Source organism: Scyliorhinus torazame, chromosome 14 (genome assembly GCF_047496885.1).
Source record: "Scyliorhinus torazame isolate Kashiwa2021f chromosome 14, sScyTor2.1, whole genome shotgun sequence".
Taxonomy (NCBI): Eukaryota; Metazoa; Chordata; class Chondrichthyes; order Carcharhiniformes; family Scyliorhinidae; genus Scyliorhinus; species Scyliorhinus torazame.
In genome coordinates, this window is record NC_092720.1 from 110749293 (window position 1) to 110774475 (window position 25183).

The 25183-nt window shown below is 42.6% G+C and overlaps 1 protein-coding gene across 2 annotated transcripts in view; it reads left to right on the forward strand.

Annotated features, from left to right (window-relative positions):
- LOC140389958 (cohesin subunit SA-1) overlaps positions 1 to 25183 on the forward strand; it is a 307419-nt gene that overhangs the window by 265174 nt on the left and 17062 nt on the right. For both annotated transcript variants that reach the window (XM_072474665.1, XM_072474666.1), the window contains 15 exons: positions 829 to 943; positions 1840 to 1957; positions 4278 to 4381; positions 5383 to 5475; positions 5610 to 5699; positions 7066 to 7269; positions 7984 to 8054; positions 18089 to 18176; positions 18624 to 18704; positions 20549 to 20641; positions 21175 to 21349; positions 21736 to 21875; positions 23799 to 23900; positions 23996 to 24144; positions 25055 to 25183. In XM_072474665.1, the coding sequence (XP_072330766.1) occupies positions 829 to 943; positions 1840 to 1957; positions 4278 to 4381; positions 5383 to 5475; positions 5610 to 5699; positions 7066 to 7269; positions 7984 to 8054; positions 18089 to 18176; positions 18624 to 18704; positions 20549 to 20641; positions 21175 to 21349; positions 21736 to 21875; positions 23799 to 23900; positions 23996 to 24144; positions 25055 to 25183 (1752 nt within the window). The remainder of the gene's footprint in view (positions 1 to 828; positions 944 to 1839; positions 1958 to 4277; positions 4382 to 5382; positions 5476 to 5609; positions 5700 to 7065; positions 7270 to 7983; positions 8055 to 18088; positions 18177 to 18623; positions 18705 to 20548; positions 20642 to 21174; positions 21350 to 21735; positions 21876 to 23798; positions 23901 to 23995; positions 24145 to 25054) is intronic.

Here is a 25183-nt window from a genome sequence, read left to right on the forward strand (position 1 = left end):
TGCTTTTGACATCTTGAGGTCACGAGAAATGCCCTATGAATCCAACTTTGTTTATTTCCTTTACAATTCATCTACTTTCTGATAATTCAGTAATTTGCAATGTCAAATCAGTACAGCAGATGGCAGCACTGAGTAAAACAAGCCACAAGGTGTCCACAAGGTGGCAACATTGAGTAAAAGCATTTATAAAAGAAAATAGTAAGCAACTCTGGTTTACAGTTTTTTTTTAGGGGTGCACTTCATTTTAAAAAAATAATTCTGAACTTGAGGTAGAAATATGTTTCTTCATTGTGCCAGTGCGCTATCATAAAACTCGCCACTTGTATGAAGCAAGGGTGCTATTTCTAACCTATGCGTCTTGATCTCAAGTGTTATTTGAATTTATCTGTAAATTTACTGGTGGCTGGCTATGACTTCAGCTGATTATGTTGCAAGTTGGTTACATGCTGTTATGTCAACATGCCTGCAACCCAGTGCTGATTCAGACCAACAAAGATTACATAGCTTTTTAAAATACACCATTTTCAATCTGAACTTTTCTATACCAATTTGTCTCTTATGTATGTTTGCCAAATATTACACGGTAAACTATGAAAAGTTTTGAGGGATCATAATGTGCTTTCTGCCAGCTTCTCTCTTGCTCTCTTCTCCCCCATCCCCAACTTGTTAAAGCCAATTGTAGCTATGTAGAATGAGTAAACAGAAAATTTGACCTGTTAGAAACAATGTCATTGCCCTTTTAATTGTTTGTTTACATGGACAGAATATAATCAGCTTACTGTGAAGCATGAGGGAAAGTTTAACAACATCCTAATTTTAAATTTTTAGGTTGTTCAGCAGACACGATCCACAAGCAGAAGAAGCCTATGCTAAGAGTAGAGGAAGGCATAGTCCAAATGGGAACCTTCTTAAAATGCTGGTACTTTTCTTTCTTGAAAGTGAGGTAAGATCTGAAATAATGGAATAAATTACTTTACAGAAAAATGGGCTATAAATGGTAAAGAGTATAGCAGTGATGAGAAAGTATAAAAAAAATCATGACATTGCAAAGTGTGGCAATACTTGTCCCTTTAGTAGGGTAACTTGGTGCCATGGATCTCTTTGTGGCTGGAGGGTAGGGAATTTGCATATCACTAACAAATGGAATAATTTTGCTGAAATGAACAGCGAGGAATAGTACCATGAGGTAAATGCAGATGTGACCCCGATCGGTAATACTACAGTGATTAAATGTACTGTTGTGTCATAACATCTGGTCTACAAATTTATCAGGTCTGCAAATGGTTTAAGTAGCATTGCAGTGTTATATTTTTGCGATATCTTGTTATATTCATTGTAAAAAAACAGAAAAAATATATTTCTTTTAAATATTTTTATATGATTGCTTCAAAAAGGTGGTGGAATGTAACACAAGCCAATGATGTCTGATATCTGTTCCACAAAGGAATAATACCTTGTAGAGAAATCTGGTTTTCCACCAGTGTTAGGAACATAGACTTAGTGATTCTCCATTTCCTTTGCCTGTCCCACCTGCTCTCCCCCAAATTATAAAGTTTTAGTTTTTGACTATTTGTATGCATTTAAGAATAATGGCAAATATTGATTATATGATTGCGTGTGAAAATAATGTTCATTGTAGTCAACATTTCATTTTCACTGTAATATCTGGTGTCCATTTGGCGGAAAGAAAGCATGGAATTGTGGTTTATTCCCAATTTTGCTGCTTAACTCAAATGTAATACCTATTTTTTAAAATGGAATTTGGAAATTTGTGTATTCTGATCCAGCAGTTTAGTTCAATGGATAATGCCCTTTGTTTTTCAAATTGTAACATTTCAGTTGCATGAGCATGCAGCCTATCTGGTGGATAGTCTGTGGGAAAGTTCCCAAGAACTTCTCAAAGATTGGGAGTGTATGGTAGAACTGCTACTGGAAGAGCCTATACAAGGAGAGGAAGGTAACTTTGGGAATGCTTAAAATATTAAGTGTTCAATTTTGGAAAATATATTATCTTATGCATAATAGAATTTAATGGTGCAGTGGATTTTATAACTTCTCTAAATGTGAGTTGATTTTCACGATCCTAATTTGAGAACACACTTTACAAGTTTTTACTTTCACGTGACTAATAAAAGATCATGACCATGGTTTCTGAAAGTTTACAGTGGATGGAACAGTTTGAAGCCTTATTCACAACTAACTTGTCAGAAATACATGCTTTGGTACCCAGATGGGGAAGCATTAAGCTTCTGATTCACAAACCTGAGAATGACGTGCTATGGAAAGTGCATCAGTCCAAACAATGATTTACTTGTTGATATTAAATTGGGAACATTTTTCAAATAAATTATTTGATCACCATTTCTCGTCTATTGTGCTTGCATGTGCCACCATAATTGCCTGTGTCACATACCTTTTACTGTGACATTAGTGGTTATTGTAAGGGTTAAATCAGTTGGAAGAAATTAGCCCTTGTGAAAGGTTAGAGTATGGGTCTGGATTATGTGGTCAGCAATGAAGTGACTACGTTCGCTGATGACCTCGAGAAAAACTGCCCACATAGATCTGACAATCTCTGTCTCATAGATGTCACTTTTCCCAGTGGTAGTTTGTATCTGGCACCAAATCGAGGGGTTCCCCACCGTTCAGCAGCAGTGATGCCATCAGGCAGGGCAAGCAGCCCAGCTCATTGAAGTATTCTCACAGACAGAGATAAAGTGCACTATTTCTCCTTGGCCATTTATTACATTTTACAGAGAACAAAATAAATGATTGGGATATACATACAAGAAGCTGAAATATCGTAAATAATCATTAAAACACAAATTATAGTTTAAAACTTGAAATATTAATCAGGCCAAATTTGACATTAAACAGCTATAAAATTGGTTTTCCAGAGCCAAAGAAGCTCTTTCGCAGTGGTTATGAACATGGTTATACTAATTTATACCCAGTTACATTTCATTAATATTAGGTAACTTTTGAGGAAGATAAATGAACAAACAATTGTGCAAATACAGATTAATTTAAAAAGACTATCATCGACTTATTAAGGACAAACATGTTTAACTAACTTGAGTTTATCTGATGAGGTAGCAGAGAGGATGGATGGGGGTAATGCCACCGGTGGTGTATGCGCACTTCCAAAAGGCATTTGATAAAGTATCACTTATCTGACTTACAAGCCGAATTAGACCTTGTGGAATAACAAGGACGGTAGTAGTATGGATAAGAAGTTCGCTGACTTAACAGGAAACGGAATAGCAGTGAATGGTTTATTTTTCGACTGGAGGAAACTCGTAGTGGGATTCCCCAGGGGTTGGTGTTCGAACCTCTGCTTGTCTTGATATATGACCTAGATTGTGGAATGCATGGCACAATTTCAAAATTTGTTGACACAAAACTGGGAAATATTGCAAACAATGAGGAGGATTGGGTTAAACTTTGAAAGGAAATAGGCTGGTGGCAGATGAAATTCAATACAGAGAACTGTGGAGTGATTCATTTTGGGAGAAAGGATTAAATCAAGCACACAATTCTAAAGGGGGTGCAGGAGCAAAAGGACCTGGGCGTATATGTGTGCAAATCATTGAAGGTGGCTGGGCAAATTTGGACATTGGTTAATAAAGCACATGGGATCCTGGATTTGATAAATATGGATACAGAAACAAGGACATTATGATAAACCTATATAAAACACTGGTTCAACCTCAAACTAGAGTACTGTGTCCAGCCCTGTGCACTCCCCTTTAGGAAGGATATGAAGGCAAAGAAGCAACGGCAACAAAAGGAAATAATACTTTACGGAGCAAGCAGTTAGGATCTGGAATGCACTTCCTAAGTGTGTGATGGAGGCTGATTTGATCATGACTTTCAAAAGGGAATTAGATACTTAACAAAGAAAAAATATAAAGGACTGTGGAGAACAGATAGGTAGTGGGACTATGTGAGTTGTTCTTGCAGAGAGCTGGCACATACAATGCAAGCTGCATGATCTCCTTTTGTGCTGTAACTATTCAATGATTATATGATTCATTGGTGGAAATCTCTCGATTTCCATGTTTAATTACGCATGTGCAGACTCCAGTCAGTGTATGGAGTATTACCAGCAAGTGCCAACAGTGTCACCATCATTACCACTGCAAAATCTGGGGCATTGCATATTGCCAAAATAAAACAGTAATTTTAAAATTGTTTCACATGCTATATATTTTAGCTAGGGCCGATTCCGGTATCAAGACCAAACTGTGATTTTGAAGCTATTTCATCTTTACTAGGTATGACTGACAGACAGGAGACCGCACTTATAGAGCTTATGGTCTGTACAATTCGGCAAGCTGCAGAAGCACACCCTCCAGTTGGAAGAGGAACTGGCAAAAGGGTATGTATTATGACTTTTTACCCACCCACAGAGAGGAACTGTGTGGCAGGGAGGGGAATCAGGTTGATATTTTTAAAAAGTCAGATCCCTTTTTCCTATTTTTTGTAATGTAAAAATCTCTAATATTTTTGTACCTCAGATGTACTTGATGAAAAGCCAAACTCTGTGGGTCTGAGCAAGTGTTGTAAATCATTTTGTTAGATTAATCACATCTGAGAGGAAGAAACTCTTATCAATCAAAATCAGACCAAAGTTATCAAAGTGTCTAAATCAAAACATCAGTCATGACTCAGTTGATAGCACCCTTGATCTGAGTCATAGGTTTACGAGTTCAAGACTTGAGCACAGAACTCAAGGCTGACACTCCGGTGCAGCTCTGAGGGAGTGCTGCACTGTTGGAGTTGCCACCTTTCCGATGAGACGTTGAACCAATCTGTGTCCCCTCGTGACTTTTAAGATCCCAAAGCACTATTTCGAAGAAGTGCAGGAGTGCAGTACCCGCCCTGGCTAATATTTATCTCTCAGCCAACATCACAAAAACAGATTATCTGGTCATTATCATATTGTTGTTTGTGCACAAATTGGCTGCCTCGTTCACAACAGTGACTACACTTCAAAAGTATTCCATTGACTGTAAAATGCTTTAGGATGCCTTGCTGCTGTGAAAGGCATGTCTTAGCTTCTGGTGCGAACATACATCTGAGACTATATTATAGATGCACTCAGAATCTCTGATGTAAAATCTGCAATTTCCTTGCTTTTTTGTGTCTGACTCCTGTTGCTAAAGTTTGGTATAAAGTCTTTAGCTGTTCTTTTGGAGTAGATTAGGTTCAACAGATAATTTTTTGTTATTTTTGACATATGGAAGTGTTCTGATGTAGGACTTGTGATTCATTCTAGACATTTAACTAGGCCACAGTTTCCTATGTGAACATAAATGCTTATGAGTTAGATTTGAAATGTTCCATTTTTTTTCTTTGAAATGTTGAATCTTATTACAGGTCTTGACAGCAAAAGAGAGAAAAACGCAGATAGATGACCGGACTAAATTGACAGAGCAGTTCATAGTGGCACTTCCTATGATGTTAGGAAAGGTGAGTAATTTGTGTAATTAATATTTTTGTGCAATGTCCTTCTGAGTTACAGATAGAATTAATATGCTTTAAGATTGTACATTATCTTGGGAGTGAAAATGAGATTGAATTCAGACATTTATTCTATATTCTAGTACTCAGCTGATTCAGAGAAAGTGGCAAACTTATTGCAAATCCCTCAGTTTTTTGACTTGGAACTCTACAGTACAGGAAGAATGGAAAAGGTAAATGGTGATGAGAATTATTTTGTAATGCATATTGTCTTCCAATTTACCTCAGAATCACTTGGAATAATATCTGCCTGTGTATGACTGGCAAAGCAGGAATACCATTTTTGAAATGTCATAAGCTGACAGTGTGAAGCTCCCCTCCATACATTAGGTATTTCAAGATGTTGCTGTTGCATTAGCAAAAAACGTAACCAAAAGGTTTCCTATAGTGTACTTCAGCAGATGTCAAAATTTTGTGCATCGCATGAAAGGATTTTGTGCTTTTTCTTAGAAATTAAGCACAGGGGCAGCACGGTGGCGCAGTGGTTAGCACTGCTGCCTCATGGCACTGAGGACCCAGGTTCGACCCCGGCCTCGGTTCACTGTCTGTGTGAAGTTTGCACAGGGTGTCTGTGTGGGTCTCACCCCTACAACCCAAAGATACGCAGGGTAGGTGGATTAGCCAAGCTAAATTGCCCCTTAATTGGAAAATATTTTAAAAAAGAAATGAAGCACAGCACAGTAATTTCACTTCTGTCATGACAAAGTAGTTTGTGTGATGAAATTGGACATCGTGTTTTGGGGGTAATGTCCTGGAAGAGAACAAAATGGATCAGCGTCTCTCCAGCAATACAGTGTCTCCACTATTGAATGTTTTTTAGAATGGTTGAAATAAAGTATGATCTAAAATTTACCCAGCCAAAGGATGTTGCAGAGTAAGTGCAAGGTTATATTCTTTCAAGCTAATTTGGCAGTGCTGCACATTGGATCTCCAACTCGCTATCCATTGTGACAGGATGCACTTTCTTGCCAGCAGAGGGAGATGCTGAGTAGAGGCCATCAATTTCCCTTCAAGGAGGGTGAGTGAGGCAAACATTTAGAGTATCCCATGAAAAGGAAAGAGGGCGGCACAGTGGTTAGCACTGCTGCCTCACAGCTCCAGAGACCCGGGTTCAATTCCAGCCTTGGGTGACTTGTCTGTGTGGTGTTTGTACTTACTCCCCGTGTCTGAGTGGGTTTCCTCCCACAGTCCAAGATGTGCAGGTTGGATGGGCCATGATAAAGTTGCTCCTTGGTGTCCACGGATGTGCAAGTTAGGTGGGGTTACGGGGACAGGGTGGGAGAGTGGACCTAGGTAGGGTGTTCTTTCAGAGGGTCGGTGTAGACTTGATGGGCCGAATGGCCTCCTGCACTGTAGGGATTCTAGGATTAACTTCCTCTCGAGAACTTGCAGAAAGGAAGTTGATAACTGTAGGTCCTGCATGAGATCGAGTGACTAGAAATTAAGTGCTAAAAGAAAAATGCATGTTCCTACCTTGTTAAGAAATCTATTTTTAATGAAAAACAAGTACACTTATGTGATTTATTTTCCCCCTCCCAGCACCTAGATGCATTGTTAAAACAAACAAAGTTTGTTGTTGAAAAGCACATTGAGTCAGATGTCTTAGAATCATGCAGCAAAACATATAACATCCTGTGCAGTGAAGAATACACAATCCAGAACCGTGTTAACATTGCACGCAGTCAGATGATTGATGAGCTGGTAGAGCGATTCAGTCAGTCAGTTGAAGACTTATTACAGGAGGTGAGTGCAAACTGCATCAATAAATAAATCATCTACTTAGAATGCTAGCATCCAATTCATTCTAAATATTTGCTTTATAATCCTCTGCATTTTCTATTAATGTATAATGCTTTTGTTTGATATGATCATATTTTATGTAGATAAAAGGACTACATTGAAGGTGGTAGTGGTGAACTGCCCTTGCTGTGATCTATGTGATGTAGGTTCACCCCCCCCCCCACACACACACCACACACACACACACACACACTACACACACACACTACACACACACACACACACACACACATTGCTGTCAATATTGCTAGGACTCCTTGATGCTACACTCAGTCAAATGCTGCCTTGAAGTCAAGGGCAGTCATCCTCATTCTATCCCTGGAATTTAGATCTTCTGTCCATGTTTGGGCCAAGGCTGTAATGAGATCAGGCCCTGACAGAACCCAACCTGAACATTAGTGAAGAGGTTTTATTGATTGGGACAAACTGTTGTAATGAGCAACGATCAAAAATTCTGTGCCGGTGTTCACCTTCTAAATTGCACTTTCTTTATATTCAAAAGAAGCTCCTTTGTATCATTATGAACTTGATGCACAACTTTAATATTTGTTAAACTACAGCATAGTTTTATAAGTGGTTGGACTGCAGTTCTTGACTTTATTTCCTGTATTGTGGAATATATTTTTAATACTGCATCAATTTTATCCATTTTTATAGGGAGAAGAAGCAGATGATGATGACATTTATAATGTTCTGTCTACTTTGAAGAGGTTAACCGCCTTCCACAAGTATGTGAAAATGAGCCGCTTCTACATACTAAGCACTTTATTCTTAGGATGACACGTTGCCACAGTGCATGAGAATTTTTTAGCCACATATCATAGTTTGATGAAATGTACCTTTGTCCCTTTAGTTCTTCAGATGATGAGCTCTCCTCTTAACATTGTTACCCTAGAGCGGTGTTAAGTAAAAGCTAGCTTCCCCATGGAAAGGGAAGAGATACTGGAGCAGTAGATTGGTTGCTTTCAAACCACTCAATATCTAGCGCTAGAGTGGCATTAGTTGAACAAGGGAGCTCTTAGTCCGGAATTTCAGCTGGACAAAATATGCCATCAGGGAATACTTTATTGAAGAGGGGGCAATCAGGTGTATTCATTCATAATCTTCAGATTAAGGACATGATCCTTTTAAACACTTGGGACAGGAGTTTCCTCTCATTGCACTAAGTGCAGCAGACATGAAAGTCAGTCTTTTTCCTACCAGCTGCAGTGGTGGGTTTTAGCGCAGTATTGTCTGCTCCCCACCTCATTAATTATGCACCCACATGAAGCACAACGGGTCACTGGCGGGCAGCCTCTGATTCATTTCCTCTGAGGTCAGCTCACTGTTTCCTCACTCGGAGCACCATATTTAAACAGCACCCTTGCATAGCTTTGTCAATGTCTGCAGCCCAGGACTGATCTATGGAAGACATGGCTCCCGAAGGAAAGAAGCATGCTGCTCTAAATTCAGTGACGCCTCACTGGAGCAGCTGCTGGTCACAGTCTCAGCCTGCCGCGATGTCACCTACCACTGCTTTGGCCTCAGGCAGTCCATAAGGTCACAAATCTAGTTTTGGTAACATTGGCAAAGATGGTCAGTGCCAGCGCCGTGCAGAAGAGGTCAGCGACCCAGTGCAGGAAGAGGATGAATAATCTCACCCATTCCGCCAAGGTAAGTCAACCGTTCCATCACTCTCAACTCACACATTCTCAAGCCCATCATTCATTTGTCGACAGTTTACTTATTGCCAATTTCAGAGGCATTACCACTCATTCTCAGACATACCCTCACATCTCCATCTGGCCTCATCGTTGGAGCTTCCATTCTTGTCCTGTCCATTGCTCCTACCATATACTGATAATCACTCCTTTCATAGGCACCTCTGGAAAACTCCCATGGTTATCCACAAGCCTTGCTCTCAGTTCTAGCCCCAATGGGACCTTGGATAAAGAAGAAGAGGACACCACATTAGAACACCTGTCACAGAGCTCACCCACAATCTCCAACAATGCAGAGTCACTGATTTTGATGGGACCAAGTTCTAGAGCAGTCTTGGGGTCATGATCTGGTGAGCACAGTGCACAATGTGGTCTGCAAAGGCAGGGCATCCAAAGACCTGCTGAAGGTTGCGATTCGTCTGAGTCAGATGACTAGCCTCCGGACCCGGTCCTAAATCAGTTACTGGAGCTGCAGAAACATTCGGGAGAGTTATCAGTTGCATTCCTCAGATTGTCATGGGCAATGGAGGAGTTCACCTTGTGTCTTAAGTGATAACGCTAGCATGCCAAAGCACCGTGGTCAATATTGGCAGGTTGGCGGCTGCTGTGGAGACTTTGGTCCAGGATATTGGTCCTGCACTGCTGCAGGAGCAGCACTTCATTACTGTAGCCGTTGGTGGCATCCATCAGTGGCTACATGAGTAGAGACAGGTACCTAGATCTTACCCCACCTGTCCCTTCTCTTCAAGGAGTCAGCTCTCGGGCATCCATAAGTAAGAGGACCTGAAACTTAAATGTGCTTTTTAGTAGCAATGAGGTGCACCCTTGAGGGCTTCATGGTGCTTATGCGTTTTGTCATGAGCCAGAACTCACCATGAAGGAACAATGCCATAGTTTAAGTAGGAGGCATTTTAATGTATGGCAGCAAGTGTTTGACGTCGTGTTTAAGTGGTCCACAACTGGTTCAACAGCGGAACATCAGCTGCTATGTTACCGAATGATTCACCATAAATGTTGCACGAAGTGTGTGGTTCCCTTGCTTGAGATGGATTTTTGAAGAGTCTTGTCACATTGAAGTCATAAAGTTACGAGACTACAAAGGGTTTACTGACAGCTCTGGGCTCTTCTGGAGTGTCTTTGCAACTGATATGCTGTAGAGATGCTTGAAGAGGCAGCATCTTCTGCTGTGAAACTCCATCGTCCTATTAGCATCTCATCTCAGCAAGGATAAATGCTGCTGAGGATTCATCATGCTTCAAAAGATCAGGACCATGTGAGCCTGATGTGTAACTATTCACTTTCATCTTGAAGTGCATGGGCAGTATCAGATGAATAGCAATGCTGGTAATCGTGCTGGCCCATGATGGAGGGCATTTGTCCAAGAGGATACCAACAACAACTTGTCATCCTCCTGGTGAAACCTGATGGCTATCAGGGCATCACGCACACACCTGCCCATGCTATGGCCTCTCCCCTGCAGCCTCATCTTCCTCAAACTCATCCCCTTTGAGATCCTTCTCATGAACAGCTCCTCCATGTCAATACGTGGCAAGTTCTCCCTCCTTTGCAGTGCAGATTCTGCAGCATGCAGCAAGTGACAATGATCCATGAGACTCTCTGGGGACTGTACCGGAATGCTCTGCCAGATCTGTCGGTCATCAAAACCGTATTCTTAGGATCCCTTTGGTGTGCAGCACCAGTGCTTGGCTACTGGCATGAACCTCATTGTACCTTTTCTCTGCAGAGGTCTGAGGCCACTGCACAGGCATCATCAGCCACTTCCTTTGCGGGCGTATGTTGTCATCGACTTGCCAACCCCAAATCGGTGTGATCCTTCGAAGATATCTGGGTTCTGCAATCTACTCGAGATGTTTGGGGCATGGACGTTTCCTGGTTATCTGATGCAAACGTGCATGTTCTGCCCCTTACAGCCTCAGACATTGAGCGAGTGGTAGACTTTCTGGTTGATGTACTTGACTGCCTGTTGCCAAGCAGCTTTTATAGCAACCTGAGTGCATTCAATGGTACCCTGTGCTTGTGGGAATCCGGCAATCTCAACAAAGCCTGCTACTTCGGTGTCCTAACTTGCTTAAGCACTCTCAAAGTTGACGTAATTGTGGGCCTTGGCAAAAGGAATATCTGTGATTTCATAAATGCATTTGTACATCGAAACTCGAGAGAACCCGCAGTGGAGCTCTGGAAGGAACCACTGGCATAAAAATACAGAGCAGTTATTATAGAATCATAGAATTACAGTGCAGAAAGAGGCCATTCGGCCCATTGAGTCTGCACCAGTCCCTGAAACGAGCACCCTACTTAAACCCATACCGGGGAGAACGTGCAGACTCCGCACAGACAGTGACCCAAGCCAGGAATTGAACCTGGGACGCTGGAGATGTGAAGCAACTGCTATGTGCCGCCCAGACTTTCAAACTCACCAGTAATGAATGCCGTCCTGGTCCCTGTGGGCCAAATTCCTACAGAACGAGGCAAATGTGAGTCATGAGATTTCTGTAATGCAGAACTGTTGGTAACACTTACTGCTCATCTGCAGATAGGAGATCTGAGTTTAGTCTCCCTGGGTGGTCTACGCATAACATCTCTGTGAGCCTCATCCACTGCATCTGGCAGAGGCCCTGCTGGCCCTTGATCTTCAGGGTATTGATCCTCCCTTTAGTGTTCCAGGTTCCTCTGTTGCAATCTTCTGCTTCTCTCTTGTGTGTAAGCAATTGAGCATGCAGCGATAAAACTAGCCTCCATCTCCCTGACGTATCCTCTCTGCAATATCAATGAGAAACATGCAAATGTCAGCATTAGTTTCGAAGGATCCTTGTTTTCTCAGTGACTCTTCAGTGAATGTGGGATCAAGGGTTTTGTTCCTGCGTGGGAGAATACTCACCCTGAAATGATGAGCATTGTGGAGTGCACATCAAGGTCATCGTCCCCCACAACATGACTGTCTGTTATGACTTTGCTTTGGCCAGGAGCTTGGTTGTGCTGCTTTCAGCCATGTGCTGGGAGCCTCATTCACTGGATTCCAATTCTACATTCTTGTGCATAAACATGACAGTACATGTTCATCCAGGAAATTAGATTGCGGAAGGGGGGGCGCAGTTGAGGACTCTCTTCAGAGAACTGTCCAGCTCCAACTTTCTAACAGGCTCTGGACTTGTTTATTCGCCCAACTACTCTGCAGTTTGTTATTACTCTGGGGAATTTTCACACTGCAAACAAGGGGTTAAAACAAGGATTAGTGTCAGTTGCGGGATTAGCCTCGCATGAATGTGCATCATTGCTTCACTTTCCCAATTCCCTGCACTGTCACTGAAAGGTTGCTAACATGTCTCAGCTGTCTTTCTCCCCTCATTTGGGAATGCATAACTCAGTTGCGTGCAAACATAATCAGCTCCCCCCCCTCTCACCCTGTGCATGCAGATGCCATCCAATCTGCCACAGAGCCCACATCAGTAGAGCTTCTCCTCATTTTAATTTAGCACTGTGCCTTTGCTGCAGACCAGCTTGGACCCTCCCTGTGTGAGTATGGAGAACCTTCCCATTGTCCCGGAGGAGCTTCATGTTCAAGTTTCCTTCCCTCACCGACCACGCACCTGTATTCTTGACCTCATCATGCTTCTTGTGCATGTTCATTTATTAGTCCCCAAACATTTTGAAGTGGATGTGCCTATGGCGATGTGGACCTCACCTACCCCCATATAAGTCAACTTACATTGTTTAAATACCCTACCCATCCCTGGCACCCGCCCCCAGTCATGTGTCTGAGTGCAGCCTTCCCCACTTGTACAGGCCTAGCCCTGCAGCTCCTTATTCTACCTGAGGTCACTTACCCCCTTTTCCCCAGTTCAGGCCTAGCTCTGCAGCCCATGAGAAGCCACCCGCCACATTACCACTGGTCTGGTAGGTAGAGACCAGCCTGTGATCACCCCTAAAAGTGAAGCAGTGGTGCATGCAAAGCCTGGCACTGATTCCCATGAGTGCGGCACGCTGCAAGGTAGGTAACCTCGAAGTGAGGAGCGGCGTGCAAGTCACCAGGCGCACATCACGCTGTGAAACACGTTTTTCTAATTGCATGCAGGCTTGCCTTGATGGTCCAGCGTGGGATGATGATTCCAGCGAGGAGACCTTATATTATAATGACATGCAAAAATATTGATAGAGGTGGCACAGTGGTTAGCACTGCTGCCTACGGCACTGAGGAGCTGTGTTCGATCCCGGCCCCGGGTCACTGTCCGTGCGGGGTTTGCACATTTTCTCAATGTCTGCGTGGGTTTCCCCCCCACAACCCAAAGATATGCAGGTTAGGTGGATTGGCCACGCTAAATTGCCCCTTAATTGGAAAAACAAATAACGGGGTACTCTACATATATTAAAAAAAATAGAAAAATATTGATATGGCGTTCCTGATATTCTGCAGTAGAAAATGTGGCCAGTCATTCATTACTGGAACGACGCATTAAATAGATTTTCTGGTATTCTCATATTTTCTGCTCCCAGATCACCATAACACCTGCCACAAACGTACGTGAAAACCCCAACCTTAGTCTCTCAATAGTCACTTGTTTCAGACTGTTTCATACAGAAAGACTGTTCTAATAATGAAATAAGTATAATAAATACTGCAGTACACATTTTGAGAAATTTTTTGCCCTTCATATTAATTAATTTTTTTAAATTACCAAAAAATCTTTGGTGATGATTAACTTTAATTCCTATAGCACTGATTTATAGGGTGCATTTCATGATGGAAATAGTTCAACATGTTTTTATTTCACAATTTTTTCCTTTAATTTAGTCGCACCATTAGTATGATAGTTCTTAGAAATTCTATGTATGAAACTTCATCGCTTTTTTAAACTCCACCCCTTGTGCATTGAATAATTAATGGCAGATCTCAATTAAGTCTCAATCACATTGTTCCATTGACAATGTGTGTTTATTTTTTTTAATGATTTTTATTGAGTTTTTGGTATACAAAAAAATATAAATATGAACAAACAGTGAGAGTTAAAAAAAGAAGTAAAACTATTTACACAGATTGGCTTCAACTATTTCCATAGATACACCAGTTTATCCTTGTTTTAAAGTCCCCCCCCCTTACAGTGTCTGCAGTGGTGATTGTGGTCCCCTGCGTTTCTCTTCCCACTGGTTGTCCCTTTGCTTTTCTTCCCTTTGGTTCAGCCCCCCCCCCCCTTCCTTACTGTGTTGTGACTACTCCCTCCTGATCTTTGGCTTCTTAGTTGTTGGCTACAAACGGGTCTTGGTACAACTGAGTGAATGGCTCCCACGTTTTGTGGAAGCCTTCTTCCTACCCTCGGATGGCGAATTTAATTTTCTCCATTTGGAGAAATTGCGACTGGTCGGATAGCCAGTCTGCAGCTTTGGGTGGTACTGCTGACCGCCAGCTGAGCAGGATTCTCCGGTGGACAATTAGGGAGGCAAAGGCAAGGGTGTCGGCCCTCCTCCCCAGAAATGGATTTAGCTGTTCTGATACCCCAAAGACTGCCACTCTCAGGCATGGCTCCACCCTCATCCCCACCATCTTGGACATTGCCTTGAAGAAGGCTGTCCAGAACCTAGTGAGTCTGGGACAAGACCAGAACATGTGGGCTTGGTTGGCTGGGCGTCCTTGGCAGAGTTTGCATCTATCTTTCACCTCCAGGAAGAACTGCTCATTCGAGTTCTGGATAAGTGGGCCCTTTAACTGCATTAGACTTAACCTTGCGCATGTGGTGGTGGAGTTGACCCTGTGCAACTCCAGAGTCCCCACCCTATTTCAAACCCCAGGTCCTCTTCCCACTTCTCCCTTGTCTCGTCCAGTTGGGTGTTGGCCCCCACCTTAGCAGTCGCCCATACATGTCACCGGAGTTCCCTTTTCCGACGATGTCTGCGTCCACCAGGTCCTCTAGCAGTGATTGAAGCGGTGGTTGTGGGTATGCCCTTAGGAAGTTTTTGATTTGTAGGTACCTAAGTGTGTTTCCCCCCGTCAGCTGGAATCTTTCTGTCGGCTCTTTGAGTGTTGTTAAACTGCTGTTGGTGTAGAAATTCCTAACTTATCAGCGTCCCGTCCCCGTCCTGTCTCCACCTTTTGAACTTTGTGTCCATAGTCGCCGGTGTGAACCTGTGGTTGTTGCAGATGGGGGCTTTATCAGACATTTCAGTTAACCCGAAACGCAGTTGGTTCCATGACCGGAGTGTTGCTCCCACCACTGAGCTCTTGAATGCTTATTAGGTGAGGATGAGAATACCGCCGTGGCAGGGCCCAGAGGGTGATCCCATCTGGCTCCTTTGTCCACCCCTTTACTCTCTGCGGTCACTACCCAGTGATTATATTGCAGGTTTTGGAGGGCTATGCCACCCATGGACCTCGTTCTCTGCAGTACTCTCTTTGGGATCCTTGCATTCTCTCTCTCTCTCTCTCTCTCTCTCTCTCTCTCTCTCTCTCTCTCTCTCTCATTCTCTCTCATTCTCTCTCATTCTCTCTCTTTCTCTCTCTCTCTCTTTCTCTCTCTTTCTCTCTCTTTCTCTCTCTTTCTCTCTCTTTCTCTCTCTCTCTCTTTCTCTCTCTCTCTCTCTTTCCCCCCCCCCCCCCATACAAATGCCATAATCAGTTTGTCCACTGATTTGAAAAATCCTTGGGGATGTAGATCAGGTTGGATCCAAACAGGAAGAGGAACCTGGGCAGTAGGTTAATTTTGATCGCCTGCATCCTCCCCGCCAGGGAGAATGGTGGGAGGGTGTCCCATTTCTGCAGGTCCTTCGTAACTTCCTCCGATAGACTGGTCAGGTTCCAATTGTGGGTCCCTGTCCAGTTGTGAGCAATTTGGATCCCCAGGTAGCGGAATTTGTGCCGAGCCTGTTTAAATGGCAACCCCTCCAGCTCTGCCCATCCCCCTTGCGGCCTCACCGGGAAGATCTTGCTTTTGCTCAAGTAAAGTTTGTAGCCCAAGAAGGTTTCAAACTCTTTCAAGAGCGCCATGATTCCTTCCATGCTGCTTCGCTGGTCCGAGATGTAGATGAGCACGTCACCCACATAGAGTGAGACTCTGTGCTCTCTGTCTCCTCTGGATCCCTTGCCAATTCTTTGCCGCCCTATGTTCCTAGCCCAAACCGCTCCAGTACCTCTATGAGCTACTTCCATTCGGCTCTGTCGAAGGCCTTTTCAGTGTCCAGGGAGACAATAACCTCGGGTGTTCTGTCCCCAGATGGGGTCATGATCACGTTCAGCAGATGCCTGATGTTTGATGTTAGCTGTTTACCCTTGGCAAAGCCTGTTTGGTCTTCTGCAATCACCTCTGGTACGCAGTCCGCCAGCCTTTTGGCTAGGATCTTGGCCAGTATTTTTGAGTCTACATTTTAGCAGCGAGATTTGTCTGTAGGAACCCCATTCTGTTGGGTCTTTGTCATTTTTAGGTATCAGCGAGATTGAGGCTTGTGCTAGCGCAGGCAGCAGTGTACCCCTCGCCAGCAAGTCTGTGAACATCTTTCGCAGGTGCGGGGCCAGTGCTGTCGCAAATCTTTTGTAGAATTCCACTGGGAAACCGTCTGGTCCTGATGACTTCCACACCTGCATGGAGCTAATACTCTCCATGACCTCTCTCAATTCTAGCGCTCCTTCCAGTCCCTGTTCCTGTTCGTCCCCTGACGTTCCAGGTGACTATCCTGATGGGGTTTTTTTGTTCCCCCGCTCCTGTGCAATCAACCATATTTACCCTGCACTCCAGGGTTTCAATTTATTTGGGGGGCATCCAAAATGGCCACGGTCACTGTTCTCCCCATGAAGTCGGGCCCCTGCACTCCGTGGTTTCCCTTTGTCCAGGGACCTTCCCAAGTGGTTGCCTGCAGCACCATTTTGTTCCAAGTCACCAGTGTGGTCTGTTGTCACCAGCCCCCCCCCCCCCCCCCCAATCCTCTTCGATGGGTACAGCATTCCGAATCTCACGCCGTTTCTGTACACTTCGGCCTTCGCTTTGTTAAATTCGGCCTGGCACTTGGTCAAGTCAGCCTCAATGTCCTGATAGATCCGGATCTTGTGACCTTCCCAGCTGCAGTTTTGAACTGCCTGGCCCAGCGCAGGGTTTTTTCCCAGTCCTGGTACCGGTGTGTTTTTGCAATTATCGCCCTCGGCTGTTCCCCGGATTTGGACTTTGGTCGGAGCGACTGGTGGGCTCTGTCGATTTCTGGTGGGTTGGGGAAGCTGTCCCTTCCCACCCGGTTACCCAGCATTTGGGCCACAAAGTCTGAGGTTCCTACCTTGGATCCCATCCGGTAGGCCCACGATTCACAGGTTCTGCCACTTCAAAAGCTTCTCCGGATCCTCAACCTTTCCTCTCGGGTTGCCTTGTGTTGTGACCATCCTGCCACCTCCATTTCCAGGGCGATGACCAGGTCACTCTGGTCCGTTGCAGCCCTCTCCAGATCTTTAACTGTTGCCTCCTGGCCCTCCAGTCATTTTTAGGTTTTGTCCAGGTCCACCTGCATGGCCGCTGCACCCTTCACCGCAGCTTGTATGTTCGATTTTGTTTCTTCTTGGTGTTCCTTCAGCTCTCTTGAGAGTAACATCCTCCATCCATCTCCTGGTGTGTGTGTGTGTGTGAGGGAGGGGCTTCTCGTGCGGCGGGTCGATTCCTCGCGCTCTGGCAAAGTCAGACTTTCGCCACCTCGTGCACTGGTCAGTTCAGACGATTGTTGTTTGTCCAGACTTTTTCCGGTCCTGATCTCCACTAGTTCTGGTTGTTGTTTGCCATCTTTCCTTCTTTCTTCGTTTTGTTAGCAGTGTGGGGATGATTTGTATCGTTTACTGGCGTTTTTTGAGCAAAAAGTGCCTATTTTCGGGATTGCGGGAGGAGAGCCTGCACCTTCTCAGCACATAATAATCGTTTATTGTCACAAGTAGGCTTCAATGAAGTTACTCTGGAAAGCAACCCTGTCACTGGAAGTCCCAGTGTGTTTATTTTCTAACTTTCTGCTGTATGGAACGCTTAAAAGGCGAATGCTGAACCTGAAAAACCTAGTGTATGTCACAACTTAAAATTTCTTTTTATTAGTGCTCATGATCTTACAAAATGGGAGCTCTTTGGAAACTGCTACAGGCTTTTAAAAAGTGGGATTGAACTTGGATCTATGCCAGAACAGGTAAGAATTTGTCCAAAACATTACAAAAAAAACTTTACTCATGCACTTGATTTATGAAATCTATTATTTTTTTCTCTGCAGATTTATTTGAGCTTTCAAAGTAGTTGAATGGTTAACTGCTGGTTTTTCAGTAGCTTAAGTGTAAGGTGCTACAAACGTCTGCCGTTTGCAGCACCAAGTTGGATTTGACCAGTCGACATCAATAAAATTAGCAGAAATGTTCTTGTAATGCTTTTAAACTTGTGTATATTTATTTGTTCTTTACGATCTTGAGTTCGACAAATCCTCAGTAGCTACAGACTTTTTACTGCTCAATATATTTTTTCTGTATAGTCCATCATTTGATTTTCCAATGGGGAAATTCTTGAGATTCTTTTGATGCTTTGCCCCCTATCCATTGGGCTGCTCAACTTAATAATTGTGACTCTGTTTATTTTACTGGTCTAGATAGTGGTCCAGGCACTCCAGTGCTGTCATTACTCAATTCTGTGGCAGCTTGTCAAGACAGCAGAAGGTTCCCCAACTAAGGTGAGGATACACTCTAATGTCAGCAAAATTAATGTGATTTAAAAAAAAACTCTTTACAAATTTAAAAGAGCTGGAATTATTCCAGAAACGAGAGATTGGAAGGTAGGCAAATTTTTCAATTTCATCTAGTCAGGCAAAGTTCATATCCTTCACTTGAAAAGTTGTACTTGTAAATAGGTACCTTCTAAAACTGTGTTGTTCTGCATATGACGTTTTTAACTTGATACTTAGGAGGTGACGTATCCAATTATATTAAAGTGTTATAGTACTTGTAAGATTACTAAACAGATGTTAGATCAGTGGTGGTTCTGGACAAAAGTACTTCAGATTGGAAGTACTTATTGGAAGTAGTTGCTAACTTTTGGATGAATTGTTCTACTTTGGTTGGAAAAGATTTTCAATTCTTTGTTTTTTTGTGGATGCTTTTACACTGTAAAATATCTTCACCATTTGATAGTTCATTGTTCATGTTCTAAAAGGAAGTAAATCTGTCCTGCCATTAAAAAAAAAAAAAAACTTTCTAGTAAACCTTATGCATTAGATATTGGCATCACTCTACTAAAGGGACAATTTCCTCATTTACAGTGGTGGCTGCACTTACACAGGGTCTTAACCAGGTAACTTCTTAAAATGTAACTTTAATCGTGCTCCAGGCATGTTGGGGAAAAGTGATTTTAGAAGTGACTGTAGCCACATGGTGATAGTCTATAATTTATATTACTTCATTGCAAAGCCACTCCCTTTAAAGGTTAATCAATCATTACAGTTCCCCGTGTAGAGATTTTATCCAAAAGGACAAGGGTTTTTTTGAGAAATCACTATTAAAGGACAAGGCCTACAATGCAGGACATCACCAAGGTTCAAAACAGTTAAAGGCAAGATGATGTAAGTCAAGATATAGCAATTAAATGATTGAGGACTTGTGTTTTAAAAGACCAACAAAGGAAAGTTTGAATGGGGATGGGAAAATCCTCCTTTCTGAAGTGCTGGGAAAGAATACAGCTTTCTAAGTTCCATTTTTCTTTTGTCTCCTGCTTGTTCATGGAATGGAAAACTTAGACCCTATTTCACTGGAGTTCAGTTGTTGTTTTAGTTGGCTGTGGCCAGTGGTGTATCTGACTCACTAGATGGCTAAACCTTGAAATTATAAATTATAACTGGAATATTTTTGAGGCAATATTGCAGTTCCTTCTTCCATTGTAGGCTTCAATTGTTTTCTTGCAGTATTTCTTTTTACTCGACTGTTTTCAAATTTTGATGAGTAGCTGGAGCCTGATCTGGTTATTAGAAATACATTCCATTTAAATATTGCAATGCTGGAAGAGCAGTAAGGAGCAACCCCCAAGCGCAGCAGCTGATTAAATGCACACTGCTCCTCTAGTACTGTGGTTATTAGAATAACAAGTCTCAATGCCTGCTTCATGACTGTGTTAACTTAATCTGGGAGATAGCAGGGTCGACAGGAGATTTAAAATCTGGACGGTGTAATTTAAATTAATAGGGAGGGTGCAAAATGAGCAACAGCTGACAGGAATATGTTTTGGAACACATGTATTCAGGAGAGCGTTTTGTGATAGTTTTTCTTAAGAATTTCACATGTTGCACTGTGCCATTCTCGTACCTGTGGTACCGATAGTAACGGAGGGGAAATTGGAAACATTTTTGTGTTGATAGACACTTATTAGCCATGTGGAATATGCAATGTTAATGTAATACTACCTAGCAAATTAAAAATATTACGATTTAGTGTCTTTTTGACCTCTAGCTTTATGTTTTACAGTACTAAGTATCTGCACATATGGGGAGAAATTAATAAATACAGCTGTTAAAAATGTCTCTTCCAGGAAGAACAACTGGGCTTGAGAAAAACATTGAAAGCATTTTGCATCGTCTGTCAGCACTGTTTGACAAATGTCAACCCTTCTGTTAAAGAGCAGGTAGATAATTCCATCAAATTGTGTGTATGGCATTTTCTGTAAGTAATAATAACAGTAAATTGGTGGATGATTCAACATGGTTAAGTAACACTTCCCCTGAAGTTGCCCGGCACCAAGTAAAATAAATGCTAAGAAAGGATTGTGCAGAACTTTGTTGAAGTTTATGCTTCTAGGACAGCACGGTGGAGCAGTGGCTAGCACTGCTGCCTCACGGTGCCGAGGACCCGGGTTCGATCCTGGCCCCGGGTCACTGTCCATGTGGAGTTTGCACATTCTCCCAGTGCCCACAATCCCAAAGATGTGCAGGGTAGCTGGATTGGCACGCTAAATTGCCCCTTAATGGTGGAAAAAAGAATTGGGGACTCTAAATTTATTTTTTTTAAGGTTTATGCTTCTGCCGAAATTATTTCCAGTAGGAATGAATTAATTTTTGAGCCATGTTGAATCTAGCTAAAACATTGATTCCAAACAATGTAATTTCAATATGAACTGTAGAACTCTGCGTTTTCAAAATTTATTTTCTCATATTATAGGCATTCATGTTGCTTTGTGATCTCCTCATGATATTCAGTCACCAATTGACAACTGGTGGTAGGGATGGGCTCAAGCCAATTGTTTACAGCCCAGATACTGGACTACAATCGGAGTTGCTCAGCTTTATAATGGATCACGTATTTATTGATCAAGATGAGGAGAGCCAGAGCATGGGTAAGGCTGCCCACATGAAAGTAAATTTCTGCACTCATGTTAAGTTGTTTTGATTTGTTGGGAATTGTTCAGGGTTTTGTCATAGTCAGTTAACCAAATTGACATAATTTATTATACTCAACCTGGCAGTATCTAGATTATAATGTTATTCATAGGTGCTGGGATTTATACTTGCAACACTCATCACTAACGACCACATAACATACATTTAAAAATAACCTGCATCAACAGCTCTAGCAAGATTGCAGTAGATTTCAAGTGAGTAAAATTTTTAATTTGAAAAAAACAATGAAGCTGTATGGTTAACTGTACAGTTGTAGTAGATGGCTCCTTCTGTTCAAGGAAGAGGCTGGCATTTTAACACATATTTTCTTTCTCATACGCAGAAGGAGATGAAGAGGATGAAGCCAATAAGATTGAAGCCCTCCATAAAAGAAGAAACCTCCTGGCAGGTTTTTGCAAGCTTATAATTTATGATGTTGTGGATATGAATGCTGCAGCAGACATTTTCAAGCACTATATGAAGGTAACTTTAGGGAATAGAAAATTGCTTTTTTCAAAGTAGAATGAAGCACTTTGTAGATTAAATAACTTTAACTTATTGATAATTTTTGTTTTGGTTTCGCTGTGTGCGGAGCTGTTCAGCATATTCTTCCTTTCTTGTAGTCATTTATTTCTGCTTGGGTATGGTTCCATGCCTTTTTCTTGTATGAGCCTACACAATCACCATCCCTGGGTATGCCCTGTCTCACGGGAAGGTCAGACCTAGCAGAGGTGGCTGCACAGTGGTATACAGTGGGAGGGAGTTGCCCTGGGAATCCTCAATATCGACTCTGGACCCCATGAAGGCTCATGTCTTCAGGTCAAACATGGGCAAGGAAACCTCCTGTTGATTACCACCTACGATCCACTGGCAACTGAAGAGTAGCTCGGTACAAAGAACAAAGAAAAGTACAGCACAGGAACAGCCCCTTCGGCCCTCCAAGCCCGTGCCGACCATGCTGCCCGACTAAATTACAATCTTCTACACTTCCTGGGTCCATATCCCTCTATTCCCATCCTATTCATGTATTTGTCAAGATGCCCCTTAAATGTCACTATCGTCCCTGCTTCCTCCACCACCTCCAGTAGCGAGTTCCAGGCACCCACTACCCTCTGTGTAAAAAAAACTTGCCTCGTGCATCTACTCTAAACCTTGTCCCTCGCACCTTAAACCTATGCCCCCTAGTAATTGACCCCTCTACCCTGGGGAAAAGCCTCTGACTATCCACTATGTCTATGCCCCTCATAATTTTGTAGACCTCTATCAGGTCGCCCCTCAACCTCCGTCGTTCCAGTGAGAACAAACTGAGTTTATTCAACCACTCCTCATAGCTAATGCCCTCCATACCAGGCAACATTTTGGTAAATCTCTTCTGCACCCTCTCTAAAGCCTCCACATCCTTCTGGGAGTGTGGCAACCAGTAGTGCCACTACTGACCAAGGACATAACTGCTAGACTGAGTCTGCGACAAGTGGCGAAGGAACCAAAAAGAGGAAAAACGTACTAAACCTCATCCTCGCCAACCTGCCTGATGCAGATGCATCTGTCCATGACAGTATCGATAGGAGTGACCACTGTTCAATCCTTTTGGAGACAAAGTCCTGTCTTCACATTGAGGATACCCTCCATCTAGTAGTGTGGCACTACCTTGGTGCTAAATGCGATAGATTCAGAACAGATCTTGCAAAACTGGGCATTCATAAGATGCTGTGGGCCATCAGCAGCAGCAAAATTGTACCCAGCCACAATCTAAACTCATGGCCCGGCATATTCGCGACTCTTACCAAGTGCAGCAGATGCATGGAAACACCACCATCTGAAGTTTCCCTCTAAGTCACTCACCATCCTGACTTGGAAATATATCGGCATTCCTTCACTGCCACTGGGTCAAAATCCTGGAATTCCCTCCCGAATAGTGCAGAGGGTCATTCCTGATCCTGAGCTAATGTCCCATTGCCGATGTGCATGTTCCAGCAGAACTCACTGGACAGCAGTCAGGAACATGAACCCCGAGTCTTCCCTCTCGAGCTCAGAAAACTTGCACCCAGTTGTCACACTGCTTGAGATCAACTAACTTAGCACGAACCGTGAATCGAACTTGTGACCACTTAGTGCATGTGGTTTAGTATCTCACTGCGATGTGCCTTTATACCAAGTAAACTTCAGGGGAGACACTGATTTCTTTTTTAAGGCTAACTAGTTTAATTTATGCAATGCATGTTGAACTAACAGTCAGCTCTACTGGGTAATACAGTACTAGTCTATGTGCTGCTGTTGAGGAGAAGTAAGTTTTGTGTTAATTGAAATTTTGAATATTATATATATATCCTAGAAAAAAAAGTAATAGAAAAGGTCTGTATCCAAGAAGGCAGCATATTATCATGTTTTATGCACTTTTTAAAACAGTATTACAATGACTACGGTGACATCATAAAGGAGACGTTGAGTAAAACCCGACAAATCGACAAAATTCAATGTGCCAAGACACTTATTCTGAGTTTACAGCAGGTGAGAAATTTCTGATGTTCAACATTAAGCAGAAACTTATTGTTGAGTAATGGTGAGTTAAGTGAAGTGCTAACTTTCACTTCAATTTGTTTCAGCTCTTCAATGAGCTTGTCCAGGAGCAAGGTCCTAATCTTGACAGATCATCAGCCCATGTCAGTGGTATTAAGGAACTTGCTCGTCGGTTTGCCCTCACATTTGGTCTGGATCAGATCAAGACAAGAGAAGCCGTTGCTACCTTACACAAGTGAGTAGTAGCACAATATTAAAAGTACTACAATATCAAGATTTACAAAAACACTGCCAAATGGTGACATTTCCGATGCTGTTTGTAGCAGGTTTAAGAGCACTCATTCTGAAATCTGCACTCCTTCAATCTGATTTGCCAACCTATGGAAACAGTTTTTCACCATATTATCATCTTTGAATGTTTCATAATTCTGAAAGGTTTCATCAGATTTCCTCTAAGCTCATTTTTGAATCTTCCTCCATAACCTGAAATGAAATGAAAATGAAAATCGCTTATTGTCACAAGTAGGCTTCAAATGAAGTTACTGTGAAAAGCCCCTAGTCGCCATATTCTGGCGCCTGTTCGGGGAGGCTGGTACGGGAATTGAACCGTGCTGCTGGCCTGCCTTGGTCTGCTTTAAAAGCCAGCGATTTAGCCCAGTGTGCTAAACCAGCCCCACAACCTCTTATTCATAGTATGATTTTGGTGAATCTCCCTGTTTGTGTTACGTGCAGTGATATTTTTCCATAAATGGGGTACATGATACACAAACATAATATGTGTGGTGAAAGTTCATCATCACTTCCTTTTTATATTTGAAATCACTTCCCTTATATATAAAATCCAGAATGCCATTTGGCTTTTTTTAATGCTCTTTTCTAGCTGAACTGCCACACTTAAAGATCTGTCAATCAGCACTCCTAAAACTCTCCACTTTTTAAAGAATTTTACTGTTTGGGATATAGTTTCTCTGAATATTTTCCCCCAAAATGTACTCTGCATATTTAGCAAAATAGGCTTGGGTGACGAGCAGAAATGTCCTTGGACAGTTTCTCATATATTGGTGATTTGCTTGATTCATGAGACCTGTTGCTTTAAAACCTAGGCCTGTACTCCACCTGTGACAAATATTTATCCATTACTACAGGGATGGCATAGAATTTGCTTTTAAATATCAAAACCCAAATGGACCAGAATACCCACCACCAAATCTTGCCTTCCTTGAGATTCTTGGTGAATTCTCATCTAAACTTCTGCGACAGGACAAAAAAACAGT